Source organism: Pan paniscus, chromosome 21 (genome assembly GCF_029289425.2).
Source record: "Pan paniscus chromosome 21, NHGRI_mPanPan1-v2.0_pri, whole genome shotgun sequence".
Taxonomy (NCBI): Eukaryota; Metazoa; Chordata; class Mammalia; order Primates; family Hominidae; genus Pan; species Pan paniscus.
Window position 1 is genome coordinate 51,599,068 of NC_073270.2, and position 27,555 is coordinate 51,626,622.

General features: G+C 47.2%; 2 protein-coding genes across 6 annotated transcripts; both read left to right on the plus strand.

Moving 5' to 3' along the window:
* Positions 1-4: 4 nt before the first annotated feature.
* On the plus strand, positions 5-21,392 carry ZSWIM3 (zinc finger SWIM-type containing 3). Its single transcript, XM_003825989.4, has 2 exons — positions 5-506; positions 18,980-21,392. The coding sequence occupies exons 1-2, from the start codon at positions 352-354 to the stop codon at positions 20,913-20,915; spliced, it is 2,091 nt and encodes a 696-aa protein (XP_003826037.1). The 5' UTR covers positions 5-351; the 3' UTR covers positions 20,916-21,392.
* ZSWIM1 (zinc finger SWIM-type containing 1) lies at positions 19,008-27,551 on the plus strand. 5 transcript variants are annotated; one of them, XM_055104848.2, is made up of 3 exons: positions 19,008-19,072; positions 23,255-23,493; positions 24,837-27,551. In XM_055104848.2, exon 3 carries the CDS (start codon positions 24,897-24,899, stop codon positions 26,352-26,354), a length of 1,458 nt encoding a protein of 485 aa, XP_054960823.1. In that variant the 5' UTR covers positions 19,008-19,072; positions 23,255-23,493; positions 24,837-24,896; the 3' UTR covers positions 26,355-27,551. The 5 variants fall into 5 exon arrangements, with proteins under 5 accessions (XP_054960823.1, XP_008949623.1, XP_003826040.1 ...); XM_008951375.7 differs by lacking the exon at positions 19,008-19,072 and having other exon boundaries at positions 21,261-23,493; XM_003825992.5 differs by lacking the exons at positions 19,008-19,072; positions 23,255-23,493 and adding an exon at positions 23,513-23,565.
* The last annotated feature ends 4 nt before the right edge of the window (positions 27,552-27,555 follow it).

Here is a 27,555-nt window from a genome sequence, read left to right on the forward strand (position 1 = left end):
CGCTGGTGGCTGTGGCCCTCTTTCTCTAGCAATTGGAGAAAATGAATGCCAATCTGCGAATCCTGTGTGTGACTGGATATGTCGCTGAGGAGGCGGAACCTCGGGACTGGATAATATGGACTGAGTGTCATTTCCCCTGTCAGATAGCAAATACACCCACCTTCCTCTGGTAACCGGGTCAGGCCTAGGGTTCCTCCCTGAGTTCCAGAATAGGCCACCCAGTTGGGGCGGACCCTTAAGGCATTCTGGGCCCACGCCTGCCTATAAATCCTCATAGTGTGACCTTTGACCCCTGGTGTGATCTTGGGCCCGGGCTGGGACCAGCCCCTAGTGTGGGTTGTGGGGGCGGCCATGGAGCTGGGCAGCTGCTTCAAGACCTATGAGGACTTCAAGGAGTGCTTCAGCGCCTACAAAAGGGAGAACAGGTGCTCCTTCATTCTCAGGGACTGCGTCTCCGTCCGCTTCCACAACCTCAACCATGGCACCTCCATCCGCGAAGACATCCTGTAAGGGCGGGCGGGGCGGGGCGGGGCGGGCCAAGAGGGTGGGGAGGAGGCTGGACCTCCGGAGGGCTGCCTGGAGGAGGAGGGGTGCATAGGCACGCATTGGGCTGCGTGGCCATTCATTCAACAGGCACTCATTGAGCACCTGTTGTGTGCCTTGTGAAGAGAGCTAAGCCTCCACGGCCATTGGTTTTTGACCACCCACTCCACTTTCACTCCATTCACAGGCTTTTCTGGAATTTATAACTGCAGTTTCTCCCATTGTTTTGAGCAGCTGCAGCAACCCAAATACAAAGTATGGCTTTCATAAACGGATAAAAACACCTTGGCGATAATTTCCTTCATCGGTCTCCTCTTTACAAAACAGTCACATGGTCGTTGGAATGTTCGTTCATTCATTCATTCAGTTTTTAGTTCTTATATATTTGTTGAAACAGGGTCAAAAAAAAAAAAGAAACAGGGTCTCACTCTGTCCCCCAGGCTGGAGTGCAGTGGCACAATCAGCTCACTGAGCCTTCAACTGCTGGGCTCAAGCGATCCTCCCACCTCAGCCTCTCAAGTAGTTGGAACTGGAGGTGCACGCCACCATGCCTGGCTAATTATTTGATTTTGTACAGACTGGGTCTTGTTATGTTGGCTAGGCTGTTCCCAGACTCCTGGACTAAGCGATCTTTCGGCGTCTCAAAGTGTTAGGATTACAGGCATGAGCCACTGTGCCTGGTCTATTCATTCATTTTGTAAATGGTTTTTGAGCTCCTTATATTAACCGTTTTCAAACACTTTCCATGTGCCAGGCAGTGTTCTCTATGCATGCTTTACCCTGCAGGGCTTTTTTTCAGAATTATAGATAAATGTTATTTTTTTGCATTTGACAGATGAGAAGATTTGACAGATGAGAAGTCAGGCTTAGAGGTTAAGACAGGAGTTGAAAACTCAAATGCCTTCAGGGATTAGGTGAAACAGCCCAATGTAAGAAAGTTTTAACTTTGAATTTTACTTTAAGAAAAAGAATGATGAAATAGCAACCAACACCAGGTCTTTGTGCTAGGGACAACAGAAGTGTGAAATGGGCCAAATGGAGAGTAGATGCCATCTAATCAGCTCCAGCTGATGGCTGCCATATGAAAATAAAGATCTAGTGTTGCCAGAATTTTGGGCAAGAGTTGTCAGAAATCCACACTTTATGTGGATTTTCCCACTTAAAAAAATTGAATCAGTTCAAATTTTAACTCAGAGCATGCGGGCCAACTCAGAGTTAAAGCATATCCAAGTTTGAGACTTGGATTGAGATGCTCAACCAAAGCTCCTCAATTAGAGAGCCAGGCTATATTCTTTCCACTGTTCTGAAGTCCAGTGCTATGCTGGGTATAGGTGACATAAAGATGAATAAGTGTTCAAACTATCCCCAGAGAACTAGGATAAACTTGAACTCAAGCAAACTGGTGTGTGATAAATGCTTTAAAAGGAATGTGGAAAAAAAAAAAAAAGAAAAAGAAGAAATGTACAGAGAAAGAAATGAATGACAAATGCCTGGGAGGTGGGGGAAATCTTCACACTGGAATTGATGGTTTCCCTGGGCTGTGAATGAATGTAGAGTGCTAGAGTAGATCTGTGGTTAATTACTGAGTACCATGGAGGCATTTGACCAGAAGTTGCTGTGCAGAAGGACCTACAGGAGCAAAGACAAAGATACATGAAAGAAGGTTGGCACGTTAGAGTAACAGTGAGGGATACCATGTTTGGCAGGAGATGAAGTCATTTGCAGTCTAAGGGTCTTTAGGGACCATTGTGAGGTGTTTGGACCTTGTCCTTTATGGGTAGGACCTTGCTAAGCAATGAGAGGAATACAAAAAAAAACCCACAGTTGCCCCTAAACACCCTTCAGGAAGACCATCTCCGGTGGCTAGCACAAGGTGTGGCCCATAGCAGGCATTAAATAATTATTGAATGAGTGAGTTATCAAGTACTAACCATGTGATTCAGGGAAATAGGTGCTGCGGGAACTCAGAAGAGAAAAATCACTGCGAGCTAGAGACGTAAGAGTGAAAGGGAGGCTTGAGCTGGGCCCCCAAAGATGGAGAGCTGTCAGAAGGTGTATTGGTTTTCTGTTTGCCACTCTAGTGAATTACCACAAGTTTAATGGTGCAAAGCAACACAAATTTATTATCTTAGAGTTATTTAGGTTAGAAGTCAGGCACAGGTCTTAGCAGGCTAAATCAAGATGTCTACAGGGCTGTATTTCTTTCTGGAGTCCCTGGGTAAGAATCCATTTCCCGCCGGGTGCAGTGGCTGATGCCTGTAATCCCAGCACTTTGGGAGGCCAAGGTGGGCAGATCACTTGAGGTCAGCAGTTCAAGACCATCCTGGCCAACATGGTGAAACCCCGTCTCTACTAAAAATACAAAAATTAGCTAGGCGAGGTGGCACATGCCTGTAATCCCAGCTACTCGGGAGGCTGAGGCAGGAGAATTGCTTGCAGCTGGGAGGTGGAGGTTGCAGTGAGCCAAGATCGTGCCATTGCACTCCAGCCTCGGCAACAGAGCGAGACTCCATCTCAAAAAAAAAAAAAAAAAAAAAGAATCCTTTTCCACCTCCTAGAGGCTGCCCAACACACCTTGGGTCATGGCCCCCTTCCTCCATCTTCAAAGCCAGCAGTAGCAGGTTGAGTCATCACATCACTCTGACCTTGCTTCTGCCATCACGTCTCTGACTCCCTCTTCTGCCTCCCTCTTCCACTTTTAAGGATCCTTGTGATTATATTGGGCCCACCCAGATAATCCCAGATAATTTCCCTATTTTGAAGTCAGCTGATAGCCACCTTAATTCTATCTGCAACCTTAATTCTCCTTTGCCATGTAACCTAACATATTCACAGAGTCTAGGATTAGGACAAGGACATCTTCAAGGGACCATTCTGCCTGCCACAAGAAGATTAATATCCTGGAGGTAAAAATGGTGTGAGTCAGTACAGACGTAAACATGACGTGCTTCTATTAGAAAACAGTGATGGGCTGGGCACGGTGGCTCACACTTGTAATCCTAATACTTTGGGAGGCTAAGACAGGGAGATTGCTTGAAATGAAGAGTTTGAGACCAGCCCAGACTATAATCCTGGGCAACAAAATGAGATCCCCGTCTCCACAAAACAAAATTTAAAATTAGAGGCCAGGTTGTGGCAGCTCACACCTATAATTCCAGCACTTTGGTAGGCTGAGGCAGGCAGATGGCTTGAGGCCAGGCATTCTAGACCAGCCTGGGCAACATGCCAAAACCTCCTCTGTACAAAAAATACAAAAAGTAGCCAGGCATAGTGGTGTGTGCCTGTAGTACCAGCTACTCTGGAGGCTGCGGCAGGAGGATTGCTTGATCCCAGGAGTCAGAGGTTGCAGTGAGCTATGATCGCACCACTGCACACTACATTTTAGCCTGGGCAACAACAGAGTAAGATCCTGTCTCTAAAAAAAAAAAAAAAGCAAGCAGTGATGTATGTTTGCACGCACATACAAAAGCCATGAGGAGACCTGCTTAGCTAGAAGGAAGGATTTATGCTGGAGCAGCAGGAAAGGAAATTGGAGGGTTGATAAGCAGGTTGGTGGGTTGGGGTTTGTTTTGTTTGTTTTAGGAGACAAGGTCTCGCTCTATTGCCCAGGCTAGAGTACAGTGGGAGGATCATAGTTTACTGTAACCTTGAAATCCTGGCCTCAAGTAATCTTACTACCTTAGCCTCTTAAGTAGCTAGGACTACAGGCATGCACCCCCATGCCAGGCTAATTTTTTTTTTTTCAATTTTTTGTGTAGAGACAGGGTCTTGCCATGTTGCCCAGGCTGGTCTTGAACTCCTAGGCTCAAGCTGTCCTCCTGCCTCAGCCTCCCAAAGTGTTGGGATTACAGATATGAACCACCATGCTGGACCTGTTTTTGTTTTTGAAGGTGAACAATTTTAAAAGTGTTTTTGGGCCAGGCACAATTCAATCACTTGAACCCAGGAGGCGGAGGTTGCAGTGAGTCAAGATCATGCCACTACACTCCAGCCTGGGCAACACAGCGAGACTCTGTCTCAAAATAAATAAATAAAAAGTGTTTTTGTTTTTGAGTGGTTAACATAATTAAAAATATTTTCAAAAAGTACAGAAGGGACTAAAAGAGTCACCTCCACTGCATTAGCTTTTGTGTTTTTTTGGGGTTTTTTTTTTTTGAGAGATGGAGTTTCGCTCTGTCGCCAGGCTGGAGTGCAGTGGCACGATCTTGGCTCCCCGCAACCTTTGACTCCCTGGTTCAAGCGATTCTTCTGCCTCAGCCTCCCAAGTAGCTGAGATTACAGGCACGTACCACCCCACCCAGCTAATTTTTGTATTTTTAGTAGAGACGGGGTTTCACCATGTTTGCCAGGAAGGTCTCAATCTCCTGACCCGGTGATCCACCTGCCTCAGCCTCCCCTGCTGGGATTACAGATGTGAGCCACCGTGCCCAGTCTGCATTATCTTTTTATCTATTTATTTATTTCATTTTTATTTATTTACTTACTTACTTACTTATTTTGAGATGGAGTCTTGCTCTGTCACCCAGGCTGGAGTGCAGTGGTGCAATCTTGGCTCACTGCAACCTCTGCCTCCCGGGTTCAAGTGATTCTCCTGTCTCAGCCTCCCAAGGAGCTGAGACTACAGGCATGCACCACCACGCCTGGCTAATTGTTGTATTTTTAGTAGAGACAGGGTTTTGCCATGTTGGCTAGGCTGGTGTTGAACTCCTGACCTCAAGTTATACACCCATCTCAGCCTTCCAAAGGGCTGCAATTATAGCTGTGAGCTGCCACACCCAGCCTATGTATTTATTTATTTTTATTTTTGTAGAGGTGAGGTCTCACTATGTTGCCCAAACTGATATTGAACTCCTAGGCTCAAGTGATCCTCCCTCCTCGGCCTTGCAAAGTGCTAGGATTACAGGCATGAGCCACTGTGCCTGGCCCACTGCATTATTATATAGAGGCAATCAGCGTTACCTTCCTGAGAGATACTGAGGCTGAACAAACATGTCTTGTATATGCATTTACATCTTTTTGTTGTTTTAACACAAGTGGCAGCATGCTATTTAGACATAGCCTTCTGTACCTGCTGTACCTGGCTCTTCTCACTTACCAATATATCTTGGAAATTATGCCACCGTATGGGCAATTTGATTTGACTTTCATTGATTTCCTTGTTTTTTTGTTTGTTTGTTTGTTTTTGTTTGTTTGTTTTTTGCAGTTGTTAACTAAAAAGTTACTCCATGCTGGTGTCTGGAGATACGTTGTTGAAAAATATAAATTGAATCTCTGCTCTTGTGGAGACAAATACTAATCTATAATCACAGAAATAATAATTTCCTTAAAGTGGTAGTAGAGCTCCAAAGGAAAAACCCAGGGTGCCCTGTGGAGGGGTGATGGTGACACTTATTCTGATTGTCAGGAACAGGGTGGGGGTGCTGGTTGACACCCTAAACCAATGCAGGCTCTTGCTCAGAAAAAACTGTCAGCCCTGAGATTTTGCAGATACTTTACAAAGCACATTCACCTTTATTACCTGACCTGGTTCTCTGAATAACCTTGTCAGAGGCAAATTTTGCTGTTCCCACTAAATTAGTTAATACATGTAAAGTGCTTACAGCAGTGCCTTGTAGATGGAAAATAGTCCACAAATATTGTATTGTTTTACAGATGGGGAGACAGAGCCAGGAGAAGTCAAACATTAAGAGACAAATAGTTTAGGGCCAGGCGCAGTGGCTCATGCCTGTAATCCCAGCACTTTGGGAGACCAGGGCGGACAGACCACCTGAGGTCAGGAGTTCGAGACCAGCCAGGCCAACATGGTGAAACCCTTTCTCTACTAAAAATAAAAAAATTAGCCAGGCATGGTGGTACGTGCCTGTAATCCCAGCTACTCAGGAGGCTGAGGCAGGAGAATCACTTTAACCCAGGAAGAGGAGGCTGCAGTGAGCTGAGATGGCACCACTGCACTCCAGCCTGAGCAGCAGAGCGAGACTCTGTCTCAAAACAGCAACAAAAATAACTGAAAATTAGACCCAGCCTATTTACTGACAGAGCTCTTAATTGTTGTACTTAGCCACTGGGCTCTAATAGTTTTCTAATGTCACTTGTCCATTTTTCCCTCAACAAACTTGTGGTAAGAGGCTAAGTGTTTACCATGGGCCAGGAGTACAAAGATGAGCTGGAGTACAAAGATGAGGAAATTGTAGGCTCCACCCCTGAGGACAATAGCGGACTGAGATAGCTTAGGAGGCGGTGAATTCATGAGCAGCACAGGTCTTTAGCAGAAACAAGTTGACTGCTGGTTGTGATGTTATAAAGGACATTCTTGGATCATTTATTGCAAACTGGCTCTGTGCAGAGCTCACTGTCTTGGGCTTTTTGAGTGATACGTGGGTGTCTTGGGGGACTGGAGGGTTGGTGGGGGAAATGTTTTTAGGAGGTAATTTAGTACATGTTTCTGCAGCCAAATACACATATTACTGGGTGGTCAGGTGAGATGATATTAATACGTACGTGAAAATGTAGACATAAAGTTCCTTGATAAGCAAAGTAAAGCAAGTGAACTAATTTAAAGAAAACCATTTACAGCTGGATGTTGCTCATGCCTATAATCCCAACACTTTGGGAGGTCGAGGCGGGCAGATCACTTAAAGTCGAGAGTTTGAGACCAGCCTGCCCGACATGGTGAAACCAACTCTACTAAAAATACATAAATTAGCCAGGCACGGTGATGGGCATCTATAATCCCAGCTACTCAGGGGGCTGAGGCAGGAGGATCCCTTGAACCCGAGAGGCGGAGGCTGCAGTGAGCTGAGATCACGCCACTGCACTCCAGCCTGGGTGACAAAGTGAGACTCCATCTCAAAAAAATTTTTGAAAATAATAGTGCAGGGCCGGGCGTGGTGGCTCACGCCTGTAATCCCAGCACTTTGGGAGGCCCAGGTGGGTGGATCATGAGGTCAGGAGATCAAGACCATCCTGGCTAACACGGAGAAACCCCGTCTCTACTAAAAATACAAAAAATTTATCCAGGCATGTAGCCGGGGCGCAGTGGCTCACACCTGTAATCCCAGCAATTTGGGAGGCCGAGGCGGGCGGATCACTTGAGGTCAGGAGTTCAAGACCAGCCTGGCCAACATGGCGAAACCCCATCTCTACTAAAAATACAAAGAATAGCTGGGTGTGGTGGCGCACACCTGCAATCCCAGCTACTTGGGAGGCTGAGGCAGGAGAATCACTTGAACCTGGGAGGCAGAGGTTGCAGTGAGCCAAGATCATGCCATTGCACTCCAGCCTAGGCAACAAGAGCAAAACTCTGTCTCAAAAAAAAAAAAAAAAAAATTATCCAGGCCTGGTGGCGGGTGCCTGTAGTCCCAGCTACTCAGGAGGCTGAGGCAGGAGAATGGCGTGAACCCGGGAGGCGGAGCTTGCAGTGAGCCAAGATCGTGCCACTGTACTCCAGCCTGGGTGACAGAGTGAGACTCCATTTCAAAAAATAAAAAGAAAAGAATAGTGGAAATATTATATGGGTGGCTATGGCAGATGTAAAGGTGATTGGCAATTCTTTTTCTGGAAAAGCTGGCCTAAGGGTTAAAAGGAAGAGCTCTGGAGTGAAAGAGACTGCCTTTGCCCTTGACCTTGGGTAAAACTTAACCTCTTCACATAGTTTCATCCTTTACAAAATGAGAAGGGTGTGGCAATGATTAAGAAAAATTCAGGGCCGGGCGTGGTGGCTCATGCTTGTAATCCCAGCACTTTGAGAGGCCGAGGCGGGCAGATCACCAGGTCAGGAGATTGAGACCATCCTAGCTAACACGGTGAAACCCCATCTCTACTAAAAATACAATTAGCTGGGCGTGGTGGCAGGCGCCTGTAATCCCAGCTACTCCGGAGGGTGAGGCAGGAGAATTGCTGGAACCTGGGAGGCAGAGGTTGCAGTGAGCCGAGATCACGCCATTGCACTTCAGCCTGGATGACAGAGTGAGATTCTGTCTCAAAAAAAAAAAGAAAAAGAAAAAGAAAAAAAAAATTCAGGCTAGGGGGCATGCCTGTTATCCCAGCACTTGGGAGGCCAAAGTGGGAGGATTGCTTGAGCCCAGGAGTTCAAGACCAGCCTGGCCAACATGGTGAAACCGTCTCTACTAAAAATACACAAATTAGTCGGGTGTGGTCGTGGGCACCTATAATCCCAGCTACTCAGGGGGCTGAGGCAGGAGGATCACTTGAACCCGGCAGAGGTTGCAGTGAGCTGAGATCTCACCACTGCACTCCAGTCTTGGTGACAGAGCGAGACTCCATCTCAAAAAATAAAATTGAAAATAATAGTGCAAATATTATATGGGTGGCTATGGCAGATGTAAAGGTCATTGGGAATTCTTTTTCTACAAAACTGGCCTAACGGTTAAAAGGAAGAGCTCTGGAGTAAAAAAGACCCCCCCTTGCCCTTGACCTTGGGCAAAACTTAACCTCTTGACACAGTTTCATCCTTTACAAAATGAGAAGGGTGTGGGGATGATTAAGGAAATTCAGGCTAGGGGCAGTGGCTCATGCCTGTAATCCCAGCACTTGGGAGACCAAGGTGGGAGGATTGCTTGAGCCCAGAAGTTCAAGACCGGCCTGGGCAACATAGCGAGACCCCATTTCTACAAAAAATAAATTAACTGGTCGTGGTGACATGTTCTTGTGGTCCCAGCTACTCAGGAGGCTGAAGCCGGAGGATCACTTGAGCCCAGGAGTTTGAAGCTACAGTGAGCCATGTTTGCACCACTGCACTCCTACCTGAGCAACAGAGACCCTGTCTCAAAAAAAGAGAGAAAGAAGAAAAGGAAAGGAAAATGCTCGTAGCACCTAAAACAGTGCTCAGTAAATGTTTGCTGAAGCTGTAACTATAGTATGTAGTAGAAAGTGGTAGTTATTTGAAAGAGAGTCAAAGATACGTGCTCTGGGAATTACCACTAAATGACCAAAAGTTCACGTCAAAAAAATAAAATCAGATCAAGTTAGAAATTTTTTTTTTTTTTTTTTTTTGAGACGGAATCTCACTCTTGTCACCCAGGCTGGAGTGCAGTGACGCTATCTCTGCTCACTGCAACCTCCACCTTCCGAGTTCAAGCAATTCTCCTGCCTCGGCCTCCTGAGTAGCTGGGATTACAGGTGCCTGTCACCACGCCCAGCTAATTTTTGTAGTTTTAGTAGGGACAGGGTTTCACCATGTTGGCCACGCTGGTCTCGAACTCCTGACCTCAAGTGATCCACCCACCTCAGCCTCCCAAAGTTCTGGGATTATAGGTGTGAGCCACCGCGCCTGGCCAGAAAAAAATTTATTATGCACACAAAAGAACAGTTGGAGATTGGTCAGATGCTCCAGTCACTGTAGTGAGGGCAGTGTTAATAAAGCCTAAGGAAGGATTTTGACCTTTTTTGTGATTGGCTGTTATACATTAACAATCTGTTTACAGCCAGTAGAGCTGTTCAAACTGTTTTGTCTATAGTTGATTCCTTTAATTTTACTGAATTATGCTGACAAGGATGTAAAGCTTTGTGTTCTGTTTATGATTGATTAGAGCTACATTTCAGGGAATCAGGATATCTTAAATTCCGGCTATGTGGCTGTGGGCAGTTGGCCTTGGAGTATATCTAAACTGTGGCCTCCACTTTCATTTTTCTTGAAACATTGCTATCAACTGGGAAGAGTCTGTGACTTTATGCCCAGTTTCCCCTCTCATATTTTTATGACGGTTGTTTTTCTTTTTGTTATGCCATTTGAGGGATTGATGTTTCTTAAACTATGAAGTACTTGGCTGTCTCTCTCCATTGCTGTTCAGGTTAACAGCCACCATTTGTAAACACTTTGTTGGAGCTCATTCCTTCTCTGCTAGGAACTTTACAAGAATTGTCTCAATCCTACCACACCTTTGGCAGGACCCTTGTTATCAGAGTTTTCATTATCCATGTATCCATAGTTACAAGGCTATATAGAAAAGCAAAAATCATCACACAAGAATCTTGCTAACAAACTACTTATAAAATTAGTCACTACTTAACCATCCTTCTGCTTATCCCTGCCAGTCCCATTAACATGTTTGGTAGTCAATTTCTGGCTGATGAAGAGATACATTAAGCATCAAGGTAATGCAAATGTAAATAAAACTGACTGTAGACTGAAATGGCACATCTCCCAAAAGTTGTAGGACTAGGCGAAATCCCTGAAAGTGATGATAGAAAACCTTCAGCCTTATACCAGTTAACAAAGGAAGAAGGGAAATCAACAAAGATGATGAGATTGTAAAAACTTGAAAAGTAGAGGATTTGCCTAGGAAAAATTAAGCGCTTGGGAAACTTAGTAAAGCTAAGGAATATTTTGGCAAAACCATCTTTTGTATGTTGCAAAAGTGAGACAGGAAATGAAGTATAGTGTTTGGGAATTTTTTTTTTTTTTTGAGATAGAGTCTTGCTCTCCTGTCCAGGCTGGAGTGCAGTGGTGCGACCTTGGCTCACTGTAGCCTCAGCCTCCTGAGTAGCTGGGATTACAGGCATGCGCCACCACACCCGGCTAATTTTTGTATTTTTAGTAGAGACAGGGTTTCACCATGTTGGCCAGGCTGGTCTTGAACTCCTGACCTCAGGTGATCCACTCGCCTCGGTCTCCCAAAGTGTTGGGATTACAGGCATGAACCACTGCACCTGGCCTAGTGTTTGGGAAAACTATACTAGGAAAAGAATAGTTGCTTTAAGTCATTCTTTGATTATTCTGAGAATTGGCATATAGCTGCCATTATAACCTACTTTTGCTAAATATAATAATAATTATTTTTATTTTTTGAGACAGGGTCTTGTTTTGTCACCCCGGCTGGAGTGAAGTGGCGCAATCTCGGCTCACTGCAACCTCCACCTCCGGGTGCAAGCAATTCTCCTGCCTCAGCCTCTTGAGTAGCTAGGATTACAGGCACAAGCCATCATGCCCAGCTAATTTTTGTATTTTTAGTAGAGACAGGGTTTCACCATGTTGGTCAGGCTGGTCTTGAACTCCTGACCTCAGGTGATCCACCCGCCTCGGCCTCCCAAAGTGCTGGGATTACAGGCGTCAGCCACTGTGCCCGGCCCTGCTAAATATAATATTAACTTTATAATTTTAGTCTCATTTTCCACCCAGATCTTGTTTATCACTATCTGGGTGGTAGTGATAAAGTTCCACCCAGATCTTGTTTATCACTATTCCCTATGAAATGTTTCTGGGTGGCCGGGCGCAGTGGCTCATGCCTATAATCCTAGCACTTTGGGAGGCCAAGACAGGTGGATTGCTTGAGGCCCGGAGTTCAAAACCAGCCTGGCCACATGGTGAAACCCTGTCACTACTAAAAATACAAAAAATTAGCCAGGCATGATGGTGGGCGCCTGTAATCCCAGCTACTCGGGAGGCTGAGGCAGGAGAATCACTTGAATCTGGGAGGCAGGGGTTGCAGTGAGGCGAGATCATGCCACGGCACTCCAGACTGGGCAATAAGAGCAAAACTCCGTCTCAAAAGAAAAAAAAAAGAAATGTGTCTGGGTATGTTTTTGGCTGCAATTAGCTGAAAACCCTGACTCAAAATGGCTTATTGCAGATACTTAGAAGCCCAGAGGTGGGCCTCCAAAGGTCATCGTCTCAGTGGCCTGGACTCTGCATTTTTCCACTCTGCCATGTTCAGGTCTCAGCTTTGTCCTTAGGAAGGCTCCCCACGTGGCACAAATGCAGGAGTCACATCCAGAAGAAAAAGCCTTTCTTGCCGGGCGTGGTAGCTCACACCTGTAATCCCAGTGCTTTGGGAGGCTGAGGTGGGTGGAGCACGAGGTCAGGAGTTCAAGACCAGCCTGGCCAACATGATGAAACCCCCATCACTACTAAAACTACAAAAATTAACCAGGCGTGGTGACGGGCACCTGTAATCCCAGCTACTCGGGAGGCTAAGCCAGGAGAATCGCTGGAACCCAGGAGGCGGAGGTTACAGTGAGTCGAGATCTTGCCACTGCACTCCAGACTGGGCAACGGGGCAAAACTCCGTCTCAAAAAAAAAAGGCCGAGCGTGGTGGCTGTAATCCTAGCACTTTGGGAGGCTGAGGCAGGCGGATCACGAGGTCAGGAGTTTGAGACCAGCCTGACCAACATGGTAAAACCCTGTCTCTACTAAAAATACAAAAATTAGCTGGGCACGGTAGCATGCCTGTAGTCCCAGCTACTCGGGAGGCTGAGGCAGGAGAATCGCTTGAACCCGGGAGGCGGAGGTTGCAGTGAGCCAAGACCGTGCCAGTGCATTCCAACCTGGGTGACAGAGGGAGACTCCGTCTCAGAAAAAAAAAGCCTTCCTTGGTTTCCTGCCAATTTCCTGTCATGTTTCTTTGTCCCGAATTGGGCCAATATCCATGCCCATTCCTAATACAATTACCTTAATTGACTTAGATTAGCCCTGAAGCATGTAGTGATGTGGGGGAGGAATGACAACTGAAGAAAATAGAAAAGAAGGGACAAAGGATGTTGAGTTGGCAACCAACAATTCCTGTTATAGCTTTTAAAATTAATTCACTTTAAGTGGTACTGATTATTCATATTGTTATTTCCATATATAGAGAGATAAGAAATTGGAGGCTTAGAGGAAGTGAAGTGACTTGTCCAAGGTCACATAGCTAAGTGGAATTTATTTATTTATTTTTTTTACTTTTCTGAGACAAAGTCTCACTCTGTCGCCCAGGCTGGAGTGCAGTGGCGTGATCTTGACTCACTGCAACCTCTGCCTCCTGGGTTCAAGTGATTCTTCTGCCTCAGCCACCCGAGTAGCTGAGATTACAGGTGTGCACCAGCATGCCCGGCTAATTTTTTGTATTTTTAGTAGAGATGGAGTTTCTCCATGTTGGCCAGGCTGGTCATGAACTCTTGGCCTCAAGTGATCCACCTACCTTGGCCTCCCAAAATGCTAGGATTACAGGTGTGAGCCACGGCGCCCAGCTACTGGAAGTCATGATGCAAGCTGTCGTTTGAATCATGAATTCCAAACTTAATGAGTGCTAGGTTGAAGTTTTTTTTTTCTGTTTCCCTTAATCTTCTATTGAGATATAACATGTATTGAAGCACAGACATCTTTTGCAAGAATTCATTGAGCACTATAGTTATATTCATCTGTACTTACTGTCTCCCTGGTAAAGGCATAAACTCCCTTCAAGATGGGGACATGGTTTTATACTTTCCTGAATCTCCTTTAGTGCTTATATCTAACAGCACTTAACCAGGATCTGGAGGGGGTCAACCAGTCTTGCTTCCTTCCAATCTACTCTATAGATGTTTGTGTTTTTCTACTGTAATTATAGAGGTAAAGGAGCCAATGGTGTTTCCAGTGTCTGGCACATAATAGGTGCTCTATGAATGTCAAATGAATGACTGAGGCTTAAAAAGTTCTTCCTATGACATAAGTAGTATAATAGGAAGATCACTGGGATAGAATTTTCTTAGAAGACGTGGCTCCTAGTCCTAGCACTATTACTCTTACTGACTATAACTTTGGACAAGTCATTTGTTTAATTTCAAACATTTACTGAATTCTGTGTACCAAATACTGTACAAGTTGTTCAAAAGGCTACAGAGTCTCTACTCTCAAAGTCTAGTCAGGGGAGAGATTACACAGGAGTGAAACCCCATCTCTACTAAAAAAAAAAAAAAAGAAAGAAAGAAATAGCCAGGCATGGTGGCAGGCACCTGTAATCCCAGCTCTTGGGAGGCTGAGGCAGAAGAATTGCTTGAACCCAGGAGGCAGAGGTTGCAGTGAGTCAAGATCACACCACTGCACTCCAGCCTGGGCAACAGAACGAATATCTGTCTCAAAGAAAAAAAAGAAAAAGAAAAAAAAAGTATGTTTAGAGGTCCTTAAGGAAGTTTTGAACCTATCCAATATGTTGGGAGTCAAGATGAGGAGGGTAAAAGTAGGAATTCAGAGAAAGGATAAATATTTTGAAGGAAGGCAGCATAATGGTTAACTAGTCAGACTGCAGACAAACAAGCAGTACAAATCCCATGTCCCCAGGTCTTAGCTGGAGGATTAAATCCCAGATTCTCATCCTTGAGAACCTCTTTAAGCTTGTTTTCCCATCTGTAAAATGTAGATGATAATAGAATCCTTTTCCTACTGTAAAATGATGCACATTGGGGGCTTCATGTAGCCAGATATATAATAAATCCTCAATACATGTAGCAGTGGTAGGGGAGAACTAAAAGCATTGTTAACATATTGGATGTAGGTGAGAAAGAAGAATCAAAAAGAATATCCAGGTTCCCGCCCTGGGAGGGGCAGACATAAATGGAGCCAGGAATGGTACGAGGAGCTTTGTGGTGGGCACTCACTAGTACCTTTCTTTGGAATAGCTCAACAAATGTTCACTAAGTACACATAAAGTCAATATAACTTGATGAGCTAGAGTTAGGCTAAGATGTTGAGTCAGCAGAAGAGTAGTACCCAACTAAGGACTTGAGGAAGGCTTCCTAGAAAAGATAATGGGTGCACGTAGTCCTGAAGGATGAGCAAGGTTTGCGAGGAGGGAAGGTAGGAAGGGCATTCCAGACAAAGGGACAAACATGCACAAAGGTGAGACAGAGCATGGTGAACACACAAAGTTGTAGGCATTTTGTCTTTCTAGGACACAAAAAACAAGGTGATGAAAACAAGGCTGGAGAGACAAGCGGAGACCACAAGTGGTCACCCCTCACTGGCCTCGCTGTACTACTGGACAGCTCCAGCCCTTCCTGGCCCAGAGCTAGAGATGGCACCACCCCCGCACTGTGCACGCAATAGGTACAGACACTCTCAGCCCCAAACCCCTCCAGCCTGTTACTGTGAGACTCACACATCCTGTTTTCCCAAGCTTGCCCCACAGGGTGAGCAAACTGGACCAGCTGGATTAGAGTATTTGGAAAAGTGCAGGTGGAGTTTCTAGGCTATGCCACGTCAGGCCAGGGGGTGAGATTTTTTTCCCTTCCCCTGGTCTTTGGGCTGGGGCACTCCCTGAGGAGGGAGGGGTGTGACCCATCCCACCCATTGGTGGTCCATGATCCATTCATCCAGTACATCATCCATAAGCATCTGCTGAGCCGGGCGCAGTGGCTCACGCCTGTAATCCCAGCACTTTGGGAGGCCGAGGTGGGCGGATCATCTGAGGTCAGGAGTTCAAGACCAGCCTGGCCAACATGGTGAAACCCCGTCTCTACTAAAAATACAAAATTAGCCGGGCATGGTGGCGCATGCCTGTAATCCCAGCTACTCGGGAGGCTGAATCTCAAAAAAAAAGCATCTGCTGAAGGCACAGTATTGTGTTAGAGGCTTGGACTACCCTGAGGAATAATAGTCCTGACACTTGAGGACATCCCCATCCAATTGGAAAGGCACTGGATAAACATCTAAGAAAATGTCACAAGGCATAAAAGCTGTAATAATAATAGCTAACTTGTATTTAGGGTAAACAAAAGGCTGAATCAGGCTTTGGACTAAATATTTTGCCTGTGGCTCATTTAATCTTAATAACAACCATAAGATTATCTCATTTTATGATGAGGAAACTGTATACAGAGAGGTGATTGACTTGCCTAAGGTTGAACAGCTTATGAGTAGTAGAGCCAGAATTCAAATCCAGTCAGCCTCCAGTGTCCCCTCTCTTTAGCCATTAGATATAGTGCTACCCAGAGAATCTGCTAAGCCTTATAGATAAATGCTATAAATTCAGAGGCAGGAGCAATTACTGTGGCTTGGGGGCATCCACAAAGACTTTCTAAGGTGGTGACACCTGATTTGGGCCTTGAAACTGGTTGAATAGAGATAAGAAAAGAACAGATACTCAATTTAACTGCCGTTGTGTTTTGAATTATCACTTTAAGCCTAGAATGACAAAGCTGGAAAAGACCCTAAATATCATCTAGCCCAGTGGTTATCAAATTTTCTTAGGATGTGGACATTTTTCTTTAAATGAAACATGAGCAGAAGCCAGATGCAGTGGCTCATGCCTGTAATCCCAACTACTTGGGAGGCTAAGGTGGGAGGATTGCTCAAGCCCAGAAGTTGGACACCAACCTGGGTAATGGTGAGACCTTGTCTCAAAAAAGAAAGAAAGAGGCCGAGGGCGGTGGCTCACGCCTGTAATCTCAGCACTTTGGGAGGCTGACGCGGGTGGATCACTTGAGGTCAGGGGTTCGAGACCAGCCTGGCCAACATGGTGAAACCCTGACTCTACTGAAAATACAAAAATTAGTCAGGTGCAGTGCTGCATGCCTGTCATCCCAGCTACTCGAGAGGCTGAGGCAGGAGAATCGCTTGAACCCCAGAGGTGGAGGTTGCAGTGAGCCGAGATTACACCACTACACTCCTGCCTGGGTGACAGAGTGAGACTTTAATTTCAAAAAGAAAGATGAGCAGTAATCTTGTCTCTTAAAAAGGAGGACCAAACATTCCCTAGCCCCAAAACATTCCCTGAAAAGTTCAGTTGAGAACCACTGATCTAGTCCAATGTCCTGGGATCCTCGCTTTTATCTTTGCTATCTGGAGAAGGAAGAGATAGCGGTAGTTCCCAAAAGACACAAACAATGGGGACATTTTAAACGGGAGTAACCAGCTAAGCACTCTGCTGCTGCTGCTTGTCTATTTGCCCTCTTGTCCTGCCTCAGGTTGAATTGTTGGCAGCTACAAATGGCAACCAAGAGAGAATGGAGTTGGGGCTTAGAAGTGCGGTAGAGGAATATGAAGGGGGCTGGAGTTGGAGAGGCTCTTAAAGAAAGAGCTGACTATATTGGGACTGGAGAGTTCATGTAAATCTCTTCTTGGTTCATGGGAATTTTGTTGTTGTTATTGTTTTTTTCCCCATGACACAACTCTCAGGAGATCCTGAGAACACGTACCCTGATTTGGGGGGGGTTTTAATTTTAACTTTTTTTTTTTTTTTTTTTTTGACAGTCTCACTCTGTCACCCAGGCTGGAGTGCGGTGGCGCCATCTTGGCTCACTGCAAGCAAGCTCCGCCTCCCGGGTTCACGCCATTCTCCTGCCTCAGCCTCCCAAGTAGCTGGGACTACAGGCGCCTGCCACCACACCCAGCTAATTTTTTGTATTTTTAGTAGAGACGGGGTTTCACTATGTTAGCCAGAATGGTCTTGATCTCCTGATCTCGTGATCCACCCGCCTCGGCCTCCCAAAGTGGTGGGATTACAGGCGTGAGCCACTGTACCTGGCCAAAATTTTTTTTTAATTAGAGACAGTCTCTTGCTGTGTTGCCCAGGCTGATCTCAAGCAGTCCTCCCACCTTGGCCTCCCAAAGTGCTGGGATTACAGGCGTAAGCTATAGCACCCAGCCTTCCTTCTTTCCTTAATTCTATTTTTTTTGTTTGTTTGTTTATTTGTTTGCTTTTGAGATGGGGTCTTGCACTGTTGCCCGGGCTGGAGTACAATAGCGTGATCTCGGCTCCCTGCAACCTCTGCCTCCCAGGTTCAAGGGATTCTCCTGCCTCAGCCTCCCGAGTAGCTGGGATTACAGGTGCCTGCCACCATGCCTGGCTAATTTTTTGTATTTTTAACAGAGACAGGGTTTCACTATGTTGGCCAGGCTAGTCTCAAACTCCTGACCTTGTGATCTGCCCTCCTTGGCCTCCCAAAGTGCGGGGAGCCTTCCTTAATTCTATTAATATATAAATCCTTTTCTTTTTTTAAAAAAAAAGAGATAGACTCTTGATCTGTTGCTTAGGCTGGAGTGCAGTGGCACAAATCAGAGCTAACTGCAGCCTCAAACTCCTGAGTTCAAGCAATCCTCCAGCCTCAGCCTCCCAAGTAGTTGGGACCACAGTTGGGAACCACTACACTTGGCCCTACTACGGGTTTTTCCTGTTTGTTTGTTTTTTGTTTTTTTGTTTTTTTGTTTTGAGACGGAAGTTTGCTCTCGTTGCCCAGGCTGGAGTGCAATGGCGTGATCTCAGCTCACTGCAACCTCCGCCTCCCGGGTTCAAGCGATTCTCCTGCCTCAGCCTCCCGAGTAGCTGGGACTACAGGCATGTACTACCATGCCCGGCTAATTTTGTATTTTTAGTAGAGTCGGGGTTTCTCCATGTTGGTAGTCAGGCTGGTCTTCAACTCCTGACCTCTGGTGATCCGCCCATCTCGGTCTCCCAAAGTGCTGGGATTACAGGTGTGAGCCACCGCGCCCAGCTGTTTGTTTTTTTGAGATAGGGTCTCACTCTGTTGCCCAGGCTGGAGTGCAGTGGCATGAACATGGCTTACTGCAGCCTTAACCTCCCAGGCTCAAGCGATCCTCCCTTCTCTGCCTCCTGAATAGCTGGGACCACAGGAATACACCACCACACCTGGCTGATTTTTAAATTTTTTGTAGAGCCAGGGTCTCGCCATGTTGCCCAGGCTGGTCTCAAACTCCTTTCTCATTGTTACTTCTACCTTCCCTAGGTATGTGCAGGTGAAATTTGTCTGCATTCGGACCCAATCAAACAGGAAGAGAACGCGGGAGGCAGACATGTGCCCAGCGTACTTGCTCCTAAGGTACAACGAGAGACTAGATAGACTATTTATCAGTGAACTAAACACACAGCACATACATGGTGACTCTAAAGTGGCTAGTCCTGGAGGAGACACTACTGGCAAATCTCAAAAGACAATGTGCCTGCAGAGACTCCAGCCTGTGCAGCCCACAACCAAAAAAGACCTTGACACTGCCGAGAAGTCCCTGGTTGAGCCATCGTTTTGCCTAGATAAGGTACAAGTGTCCTCAAAGCCAGAGCAGGAAGGCATCACTCCTTCTGACCTGGCCAAGATAGCAAAAGTGATGAAGAACTTTCTTAAGGTAGATGAGGGTTCCATGGCTTCCTTCAGTGTGGGTGACAGCCAGCACCTGGACCGGCTCAGCTTCCAGAGCAGTAAGATGACCGACCTGTTCATCCGCTTCCCAGAGAATCTCTTGCTACACCGGGTGGAGAACACCCAGGGCCACATCCTCTATGCTTTCTTGGTGGAGAACAAGGAACGAGAAAGTCGAGTGGTGCACTTTGCTGTGCTCAAGGCGGAGACAGCCACCTCTGTGGCCAAGATGCTGAGCATCTTCACAGAGTTCAACTCCGATTGGCCCAAGGTCAAGGTGGTCTTTGTGGACCCTTCATTCCATTACCGGGCTATCCTGCAGGAGATCTTTCCTGCTGCCCGCATCCTCCTTTCCATCTACCACACAACCCGACTCTTGGAGAAGAAGTTGCATCGTAGTTCAGCAAATCCATCCTTTAAAAGGCTCATGAAGGAAGCCCTGCGGGAGGCCGTGTTTGTCACTTCCGAAGCCAGCCTGAAAAATCTCTGCCAGATGTCCCAGGCCGTACTGGATGAGGATCTCTTCAACTTCCTGCAGGCCCACTGGTTCACCTGTGAACTGCTGTGGTACATGCATGTTAGGAAGGGCCTGCTTGCGTGTAACACCTACATGGACAGCCTAGACATTGTCACCAGCAAGGTGTCAAGCCTCTTTCGGGAACAGCAGTCGCTGCTGGACTGCATCCTCTGCTTTGTGGATTACATAGACTTCTTTAATACCAAAGGCTTGAAGAACTTGCCCACAGCTCCTCCCAAATTAAAGAGAGCTCGGCCGGCAAGCATGCCACTGAAGTCCAAGAAGGCTTTTGGAATCTGTGGAGAGAGCCTTACCAGCCTCCCTGCAGAAGAGACCAAGCCAGACGCACAGCAGGTACAGGTACAGCAGCAGTCACAGGTGCCGCCCTCGCAGGTTGGCATGCTGGACACCTTGCACCAGAGTGGCTCTGAACTAGCCTACAAGCTGTGCCACAATGAGTGGGAGGTGGTACAGAACTCCACCCACCTGGTGGACATGGCTGGCTCTTCAGTGGACGTTCAGCTGCTAGAGGACTCTCACCAGGTTAGCAAAGATGGCTGTAGCTGCAGCTGTTCCTTTCAACAATGGTACCACCTGCCATGCCGACACATTTTGGCTCTGCTGCACACCAGCCAGCAGCCGGTTGGTGAAGCCATGGTGTGCCGCCGGTGGCAGAAGAAGTACCAGCACCTCCTTGGGCCCAATGGGGAGCTCCAGGATCGTGGTATGGTCCCAAACACAGGCCAGCCTGAGAAGCAAGGACGGAACGACATGATTCAGGACCTAAGCAGGGAGTTAGCAAACCTGCTCATGCAGACCGAGGGGCCAGAGCTGGAGGAACGCTACTCCACCCTGCGCAAGATTGTGGATATCTGGGCTGGCCCCTCCCAGCCATCTGAGCTCCTTCAGCAGCCAGGAGACTTTAAGGACGTGGGCCGCCTCCCTTTCCTCTGGGGAAAGCAAGAAGAAGGGGAGGGATTCCCTCCTGCTACAGCTGCGATGCATTATTGAAGCACTTTAGCTGAAGCATTGGACCACAAACACTTCTCCTTGGAAGTGTGAGAGTTTAAAGTGGGCAGGACATACTAGGGTTTAGCATTTTAGCCAATGTCTTCCTAGGTGGGGCTAGGAATATTGTTACAGTAGAGAGGAAAGGAACTCCACTGTGTGACAGTCCTTTCAATCTGCCCCTTTTCAGCCCTACTTTTGGCATTCCTTGGGAGCCTCAGTTGTTGTTCAAGGCCAAAGTTATCTCTGTGCTGCAAGGTCACCCTCTTCCTCCCCCAGCCCCTGAGATCAGATCTTATTTGCTCTGCAAAGATGAATCCCTGCCTCAGGTTAGGGTGAGACAAAATCGGTCTGGTAAAAGGGCCTGTTTTCAGGGACAAAGGGAATGAGGATGATCTTTGGCTGTTGCTGCTCTTTATGAAGAATCTTATTTGTAACTTTTTATTCATATTAAAGTTGTTTTTAATAAAATTAAATAAACAAGGGAAATTTGTTCTGCTTGATCAGGGAAGGAAGAGGAATTGCATAGCAATAGGACTCGACTTTACAGTTAGGAAGTGGCTGCTCTAGGTGGATTTATTAATTTTAAAGAAAATTGAGACCAGGCGCAGTGGCTCACACTCATAATCCCAGCACTTTGGGATGTCGAGGCGGGTGGATGGATCATCTGAGGTCAGGAGTTCGAGACCAGCCTGGCCAACATGGCGAAACCCTGTTCTACTAAAAATACAAAAATTAGCCAGGCGTGGTGGTGCACCTGTAATCCCAGCTTCTTGGGAGGCTGAGGCAGGAGAATCGCTTGAACCCAGGAGGCAGAGGTTGCAGTGAGCCTAGATCGTGCCACCGCACTCCAGCCTGGGTGACAGAGTGAGACTCTATCTCAAGCAAAAAACAACAACAAAAAAAAAAAAAAAAAAAAAGAAAAGAAAATTAAGTATTAGCAACCTAATGGGGTTGTGGAGCCAAATAGAACCTGATGCCTCACATTCAAGGATTTGGCAATCTGCGTCTTAATTTGCCTCCTTCCTACAACTAAGCCTTCAAGGTTGATTTCAGGTTTCCTTATATTCTAGCGGGAAGAGGCCAAATAGACTGGAGGGTGTGGGGGAAAAACCTGAATCTTAGACTTGACTGCCAGCAACTTGCTGGGGAACTGTGGGCAATTTCTTTGACCTCAGTTTCCTCTGTAAAAATTAGCATGTTGGCCTGTTCTAATCCCAGATTTCCCCTCTAGGTTTACATAAGCACCTTTTTGTGTTTTGTTTTTTGTTTTGAGATGGAGTTTCACTCTTGTTGCTTGTTGCCCAGGCTAGAGTGCAATGGCAGAATCTCGGCTCACTGCAACCTCTGCCTACTGGGTTCAAGCGATTCTGCCTCAGCCTCTTGAGTAGCTCGGATTATAAGCATGTGCCACCATGCCTGCCTAATTTTTTGTATTTAGAGATGGGGTTTCACCATGTTGGTCAGGCTGGTCTTGAACTCCCGATCTCAGGCAATCCACCTGCCTCAGCCTCTCAAAGTGCTGGGATTAAAGGGATGACCTACTGCACCCAGCCCAATAACATTTTCGATGCGTAAGTACCAACACTGATTTGATGTTGCTAGTTGGTAATCTTAATCCTCCAAGGCCTGGTAAACACCCGGTTTTCTAAGTCTGCCATCTTCAAGGGAACTGAGGACAAGAGACCAGTCAGTAGGCCCTTGCACTACTGTAGTAGGACCCTAAATAAGTCATGGCATCATTCTGTAGAATACTGGAGGGGGTTGGGCTAGAGAATGCCAAGTTTTGGCTTGTTTAAGGGGATCTGGATTTCCTCAGCTCTAAAAGTTGGGCTCCTGATCCCCGAAGGAGGAGTAGAATTTGAGACCTGGAACTCAGTTTCCCCATAAGGTAGAATATGCGTTACGACTATATATGCACTGTTTCCTAAACTCCAGGGGCTTTAGAGTTACACACACACACACACACACAACAAAACAAAACCCGTGGTGGCTCACGCCTGTAATCCCAGCACTTTGGGAGGCTGAGGTGGGCGAATCACGAGGCCAGGAGTTCGAGACCAGCCTGGCCAACAGGGTGAAACCCCGTCTCTACTAAAAATACAAAAAATTAACTGGGCGTGGTGGTGGGTGCCTGTAATCCCAGCTACTCAGGAGGCTGAGGCAAGAGAATCATTGCTTGAACCTGGGAGGCGGAGGTTGCTGTGAGTCGAGATCTTGCCACTGCACTCCATCCCAGGCGACAGTGCGAGACTCCATCTCAAAAAAAAAAAAGAAAAAGAAAAAATATATATATTATATATAACTGCTATTTATTTTCCTTTTCATTTTCTGCTTTTGAGGGAGTTTCCATAGTAACGTGTCCTTCCAGTCGCCTAGCCTGAAGGGAGGCCCCGGAGCTCCAGCTTCAAGGCTCAGCTCTCCCAGATGCAAGTATCTTTACCTCCAGCCAGCTCCTTGTAACCCTGGCAACACGGCCCGCCCGCGAATCGTCACGCTACGATTGGTCCGTGGCGCTAAAGCCTGAAAGCGAATTCCTCAGACATTGGTCCGAGTCACTGCGATGCTGACGCTGTGGTTGGTGAGTTTGGATGTCAGTCAGAGTCGGAGGCAGGGTCAAATAGGGAGAAATGGCGACGGAGCCTGGCTGTGGGTGAGTGCTTCCTGAAGGGGTGGAAGTGTGAGACAGCGGATCACCGCAGTTAGCCGTCACACAGCTCCCAAAGGGATGGGAGGGAGGTTTTCTTCTCATCTGGCTCCAGCTGGACTCTGGGAACGTCAGACATGCACATCTCCCACCCAGGTTAGAGGTGAGAGGTCAAAGGCCGTATTCCCTCTGTTGGTTTTTGGACCCCAGGTACTGTGGACAGCAGTCAGGATCCCGAACCAAAGACTCAACTTTCAGCTACTTACAGAGTAATGGTGGGCAAGTCACTTAGCTTCTTTGAGCCTTAATTTATCATCTGTAAAATGAGGACAGTAACTCGGTCTGGGGCCAAATAGAGGAAACAATGGAATAGAGTATTGCTGCTAAAAGAGGGATATAGTAGAGGCAGGAGAAGCTATGCACATTTGTTAGCCATATTTTATGGTGGAAGGGATTGAGGCTCAGAGAGGGTCATTGACTTGCCCAAGATAACACAGCTAGTTTGGAGCAATTGCAGTTCTCTTATACATACCAGGACCAAAGGAAAGAATGGATGCCAATCAGTCATTTATAAATATAAAATCGTATTTTTATTTTATTTTATTTTTTGAGACAGAGTTTCACTCTGTCACCCAGAGCTGGAGTGCAGTGGCGCAATCTCGGCTCACTGCAACCTCAGCCTCCTGGGTTCAAGCAGGTCTCCTGCCTCAGCCTCCCGAGTAGCTGAGACTACAGGCATGGGGCACCACACCTGGCTAATTCTTTTTGTATTTTTAGTAGAGACGGGTTTTTACCATGTTGGCCAGGCTGGTCTCGAACTCCCAACCTCAAGTTATCTGCCCACCTTGGCCTCCCAAAGTGCTGGGATTACAGGTGTGAGCCACTGCACCTGGCTAGAATGCTATTTTTTTAAAAGGCCGTATGCAGCTCTGGCCATACCTATTTAAATCCCCTGGAACCATATCTTTCCATAGCTAACTTCTTATCATTTAGATTTCAGCTCCAATGTCATCCTTCTCCCCTGAGAGGCCTTCCATTACCACTTTAACTAAAGTATCCCTCCCTTCCCCAGCTTACTCTCTGACATGTTACTCAGGTTTATGGTCTTTGTAAGCTTCATTATTGGATATATATTTGCTTATTTGTTTACATGTTTATTGTGTATCTTCCCCTAGAACAGTGCTGACATATAGTAAGTGTTCAACAAATATTGTGTGGATGAATAATTGAAGAGCCAGGTCCCTGCTGTCTCCTTAAACCTCTGTTACTCTCCATAGGCCCATCTTTGGAAAAAAGATCTGGGAATGATTGTCTAGCCTCCAGCCTCAGCTTACTTGATGCTTGAGAGACTCAAAGCCCCGTGGTCAGCTGCCCTGCAAAGAAAGTATTTTGACCTTGGCATTTGGACAGCTCCCATCTCTCCCATGGCCCTGACAATGCTGAATGGGCTCCTGATTAAGGACTCAAGCCCACCTATGCTGCTGCACCAGGTTAACAAGACTGCCCAGTTAGATACCTTCAACTACCAGAGCTGCTTTATGCAAAGTGTCTTTGACCATTTCCCTGAGATCTTATTTATCCACCGGACCTATAACCTAAGGGGTAAGGTCTTATATACCTTCCTAGTGGATGGACCTCGGGTGCAGCTGGAGGGTCATCTTGCCCGAGCAGTCTACTTTGCCATCCCTGCCAAGGAGGACACTGAAGGCCTGGCCCAGATGTTCCAGGTATTCAAGAAGTTTAATCCAGCATGGGAGAGAGTCTGTACCATCCTCGTGGATCCTCATTTCCTTCCACTGCCTATCCTAGCCATGGAGTTCCCCACAGCTGAGGTCCTTCTCTCAGCCTTCCACATTTGTAAGTTCCTCCAGGCCAAGTTCTATCAGCTGTCCCTTGAACGGCCCGTGGAAAGGCTGCTCCTGACCTCCCTGCAGAGTACAATGTGCTCAGCCACAGCAGGCAACCTGAGAAAGTTGTATACACTCCTGAGCAACTGCATCCCTCCAGCCAAGCTGCCCGAGCTTCACTCACACTGGCTGCTCAATGACCGCATCTGGCTGGCTCACCGCTGGAGAAGCCGAGCTGAGAGCAGCCGCTACTTCCAGAGCCTCGAGGTCACCACCCACATCCTCAGCCAGTTCTTTGGTACCACCCCATCTGAGAAACAAGGTATGGCTTCTCTGTTCCGTTACATGCAGCAGAACTCTGCAGACAAGGCAAACTTCAACCAGGGCCTGTGTGCCCAGAACAATCACGCTCCCTCAGACACCATCCCCGAAAGCCCCAAAGTGGAGCAGCTGGTAGAATCCCACATCCAGCACTCCCTCAATGCCATCTGCACAGGGCCAGCAGCCCAGCTGTGCCTGGGCGAGCTTGCTGTGGTCCAGAAATCCACACACCTCATTGGCTCTGGCTCAGAAAAGATGAACATACAGATCCTGGAAGATACCCATAAGGTGCAGCCCCAGCCCCCTGCCAGCTGCAGCTGCTACTTTAACCAGGCCTTCCACCTGCCCTGCCGCCACATCCTAGCCATGCTCAGTGCCCGCCGCCAGGTGCTCCAGCCCGACATGCTGCCGGCTCAGTGGACGGCAGGCTGTGCTACCAGTCTAGACAGCATCCTGGGCAGCAAGTGGAGTGAGACCCTGGATAAGCACCTGGCAGTGACTCACCTCACCGAGGAGGTGGGTCAGCTGTTGCAGCACTGCACCAAGGAGGAGTTTGAGCGGAGGTATAGCACCCTGCGGGAACTGGCCGACAGCTGGATTGGGCCTTATGAGCAGGTCCAACTCTGATTATTCTCGATGCCCAGAGATGCTCATGCACCTGTGCACACTCACATCCACCCATACACACACACACACACACACACTCCCTTACACTGTTGTACTTCCGTGGGCCCTCCTTCCAGAACAAGGACAAGGTTGAAGGGTCTTCTCATCTACCATGGCCTGCTACCTAGCATGTGTCTAGCTCAATGAGACAGGAGTCAGCAAATCTTAATCTGTTTAGTTTACTCAGGTGGCCACATACAGTCTCTGTTGTATATTCTTGGTTTTGTTTTAATTTTTTTTTTCTTTTTTTTTTTTTTTTTTTGAGAAGGAGTCTGTCTCCGTCGCCCAAGCTGGAGTGCAGTGGCGCAATCTCTGCTCACTGCAAGCTCCACCTCCTGGGTTCACACCATTCTCCTGCCTCAGCCTCCCGAGTATCTGGGACTACAGGCGCCCGCCACAACGCCCGGCTAATTTTTTGTATTTTTAGTAGAGACGGGGTTTCACCGTGTTAGCCAGGATGGTCTCGATCTCCTGACTTCGTGATCTGCCCGCCTCGGCCTCCCAAAGTGCTGGGATTACAGGCGTGAGCCACCGCACCCGGCCTGTTTTAACATTTTCATAAGGTAAAAACCTTTCTTAGCTCAAAGGTCTTTAAAAAAACAGGCAATCCAGCTGGGCATGGTGGCTCACGCCTGTAATCCCAGCATTTTGGGAGGCTGAGGTGGACAGATGACTTGAGGTCAGGAGTTCAAGACCAGCCTGGCCAACATAGTGAAACCCCGTCTCTACTAAAAATACACAAATTAGCCAGGTGTGGTGGCGGGGGCCCTGTAATCCCGGCTACTCGGGAGGCTGAGGCAGGAGAATCGCTTGAACCTGGGAGGCAGAGGTTGCAGTAGGCCAAGATCCTGCTGCCACTGCACTCCAGCCTGGGAGGGTGAGACTCCATCTAAAAAAAATAAAATAAATGGCAACCCCTGGTCTAAGATAAGAGATAAAACATCAGGCGGTGAGGTTGAGGTTTGGGGCTTGGTAGCAGTTGCCCCAGTCATGAGATGACTCACTTAACCCGTCTCCTTTAAGTGAGCTGGGCTGGGAGGCTTCCTACAGGGGAAGAGGCCCCTCTGGGGAGCTCTGGGGAGCTGACTCAGCCAGGCTCCCTGAACTTTTTTCCTTGTCCCATCCTGGGGTCAATAAAACTGAATGTTGCATATTCTAGCAC

Bases quoted from the DNA above. Each gene is read 5' to 3' on its own strand.
- ZSWIM3 (XM_003825989.4), top strand. From the start codon at position 352: ATGGAGCTGGGCAGCTGCTTCAAGACCTATGAGGACTTCAAGGAGTGC. The intron at 507-18,979 runs GTAAGGGCGGGC...TACCTTCCCTAG, and splicing joins TCCATCCGCGAAGACATCCT to GTATGTGCAGGTGAAATTTG.
- ZSWIM1 (XM_055104848.2), top strand. From the start codon at position 24,897: ATGCTTGAGAGACTCAAAGCCCCGTGGTCAGCTGCCCTGCAAAGAAAG.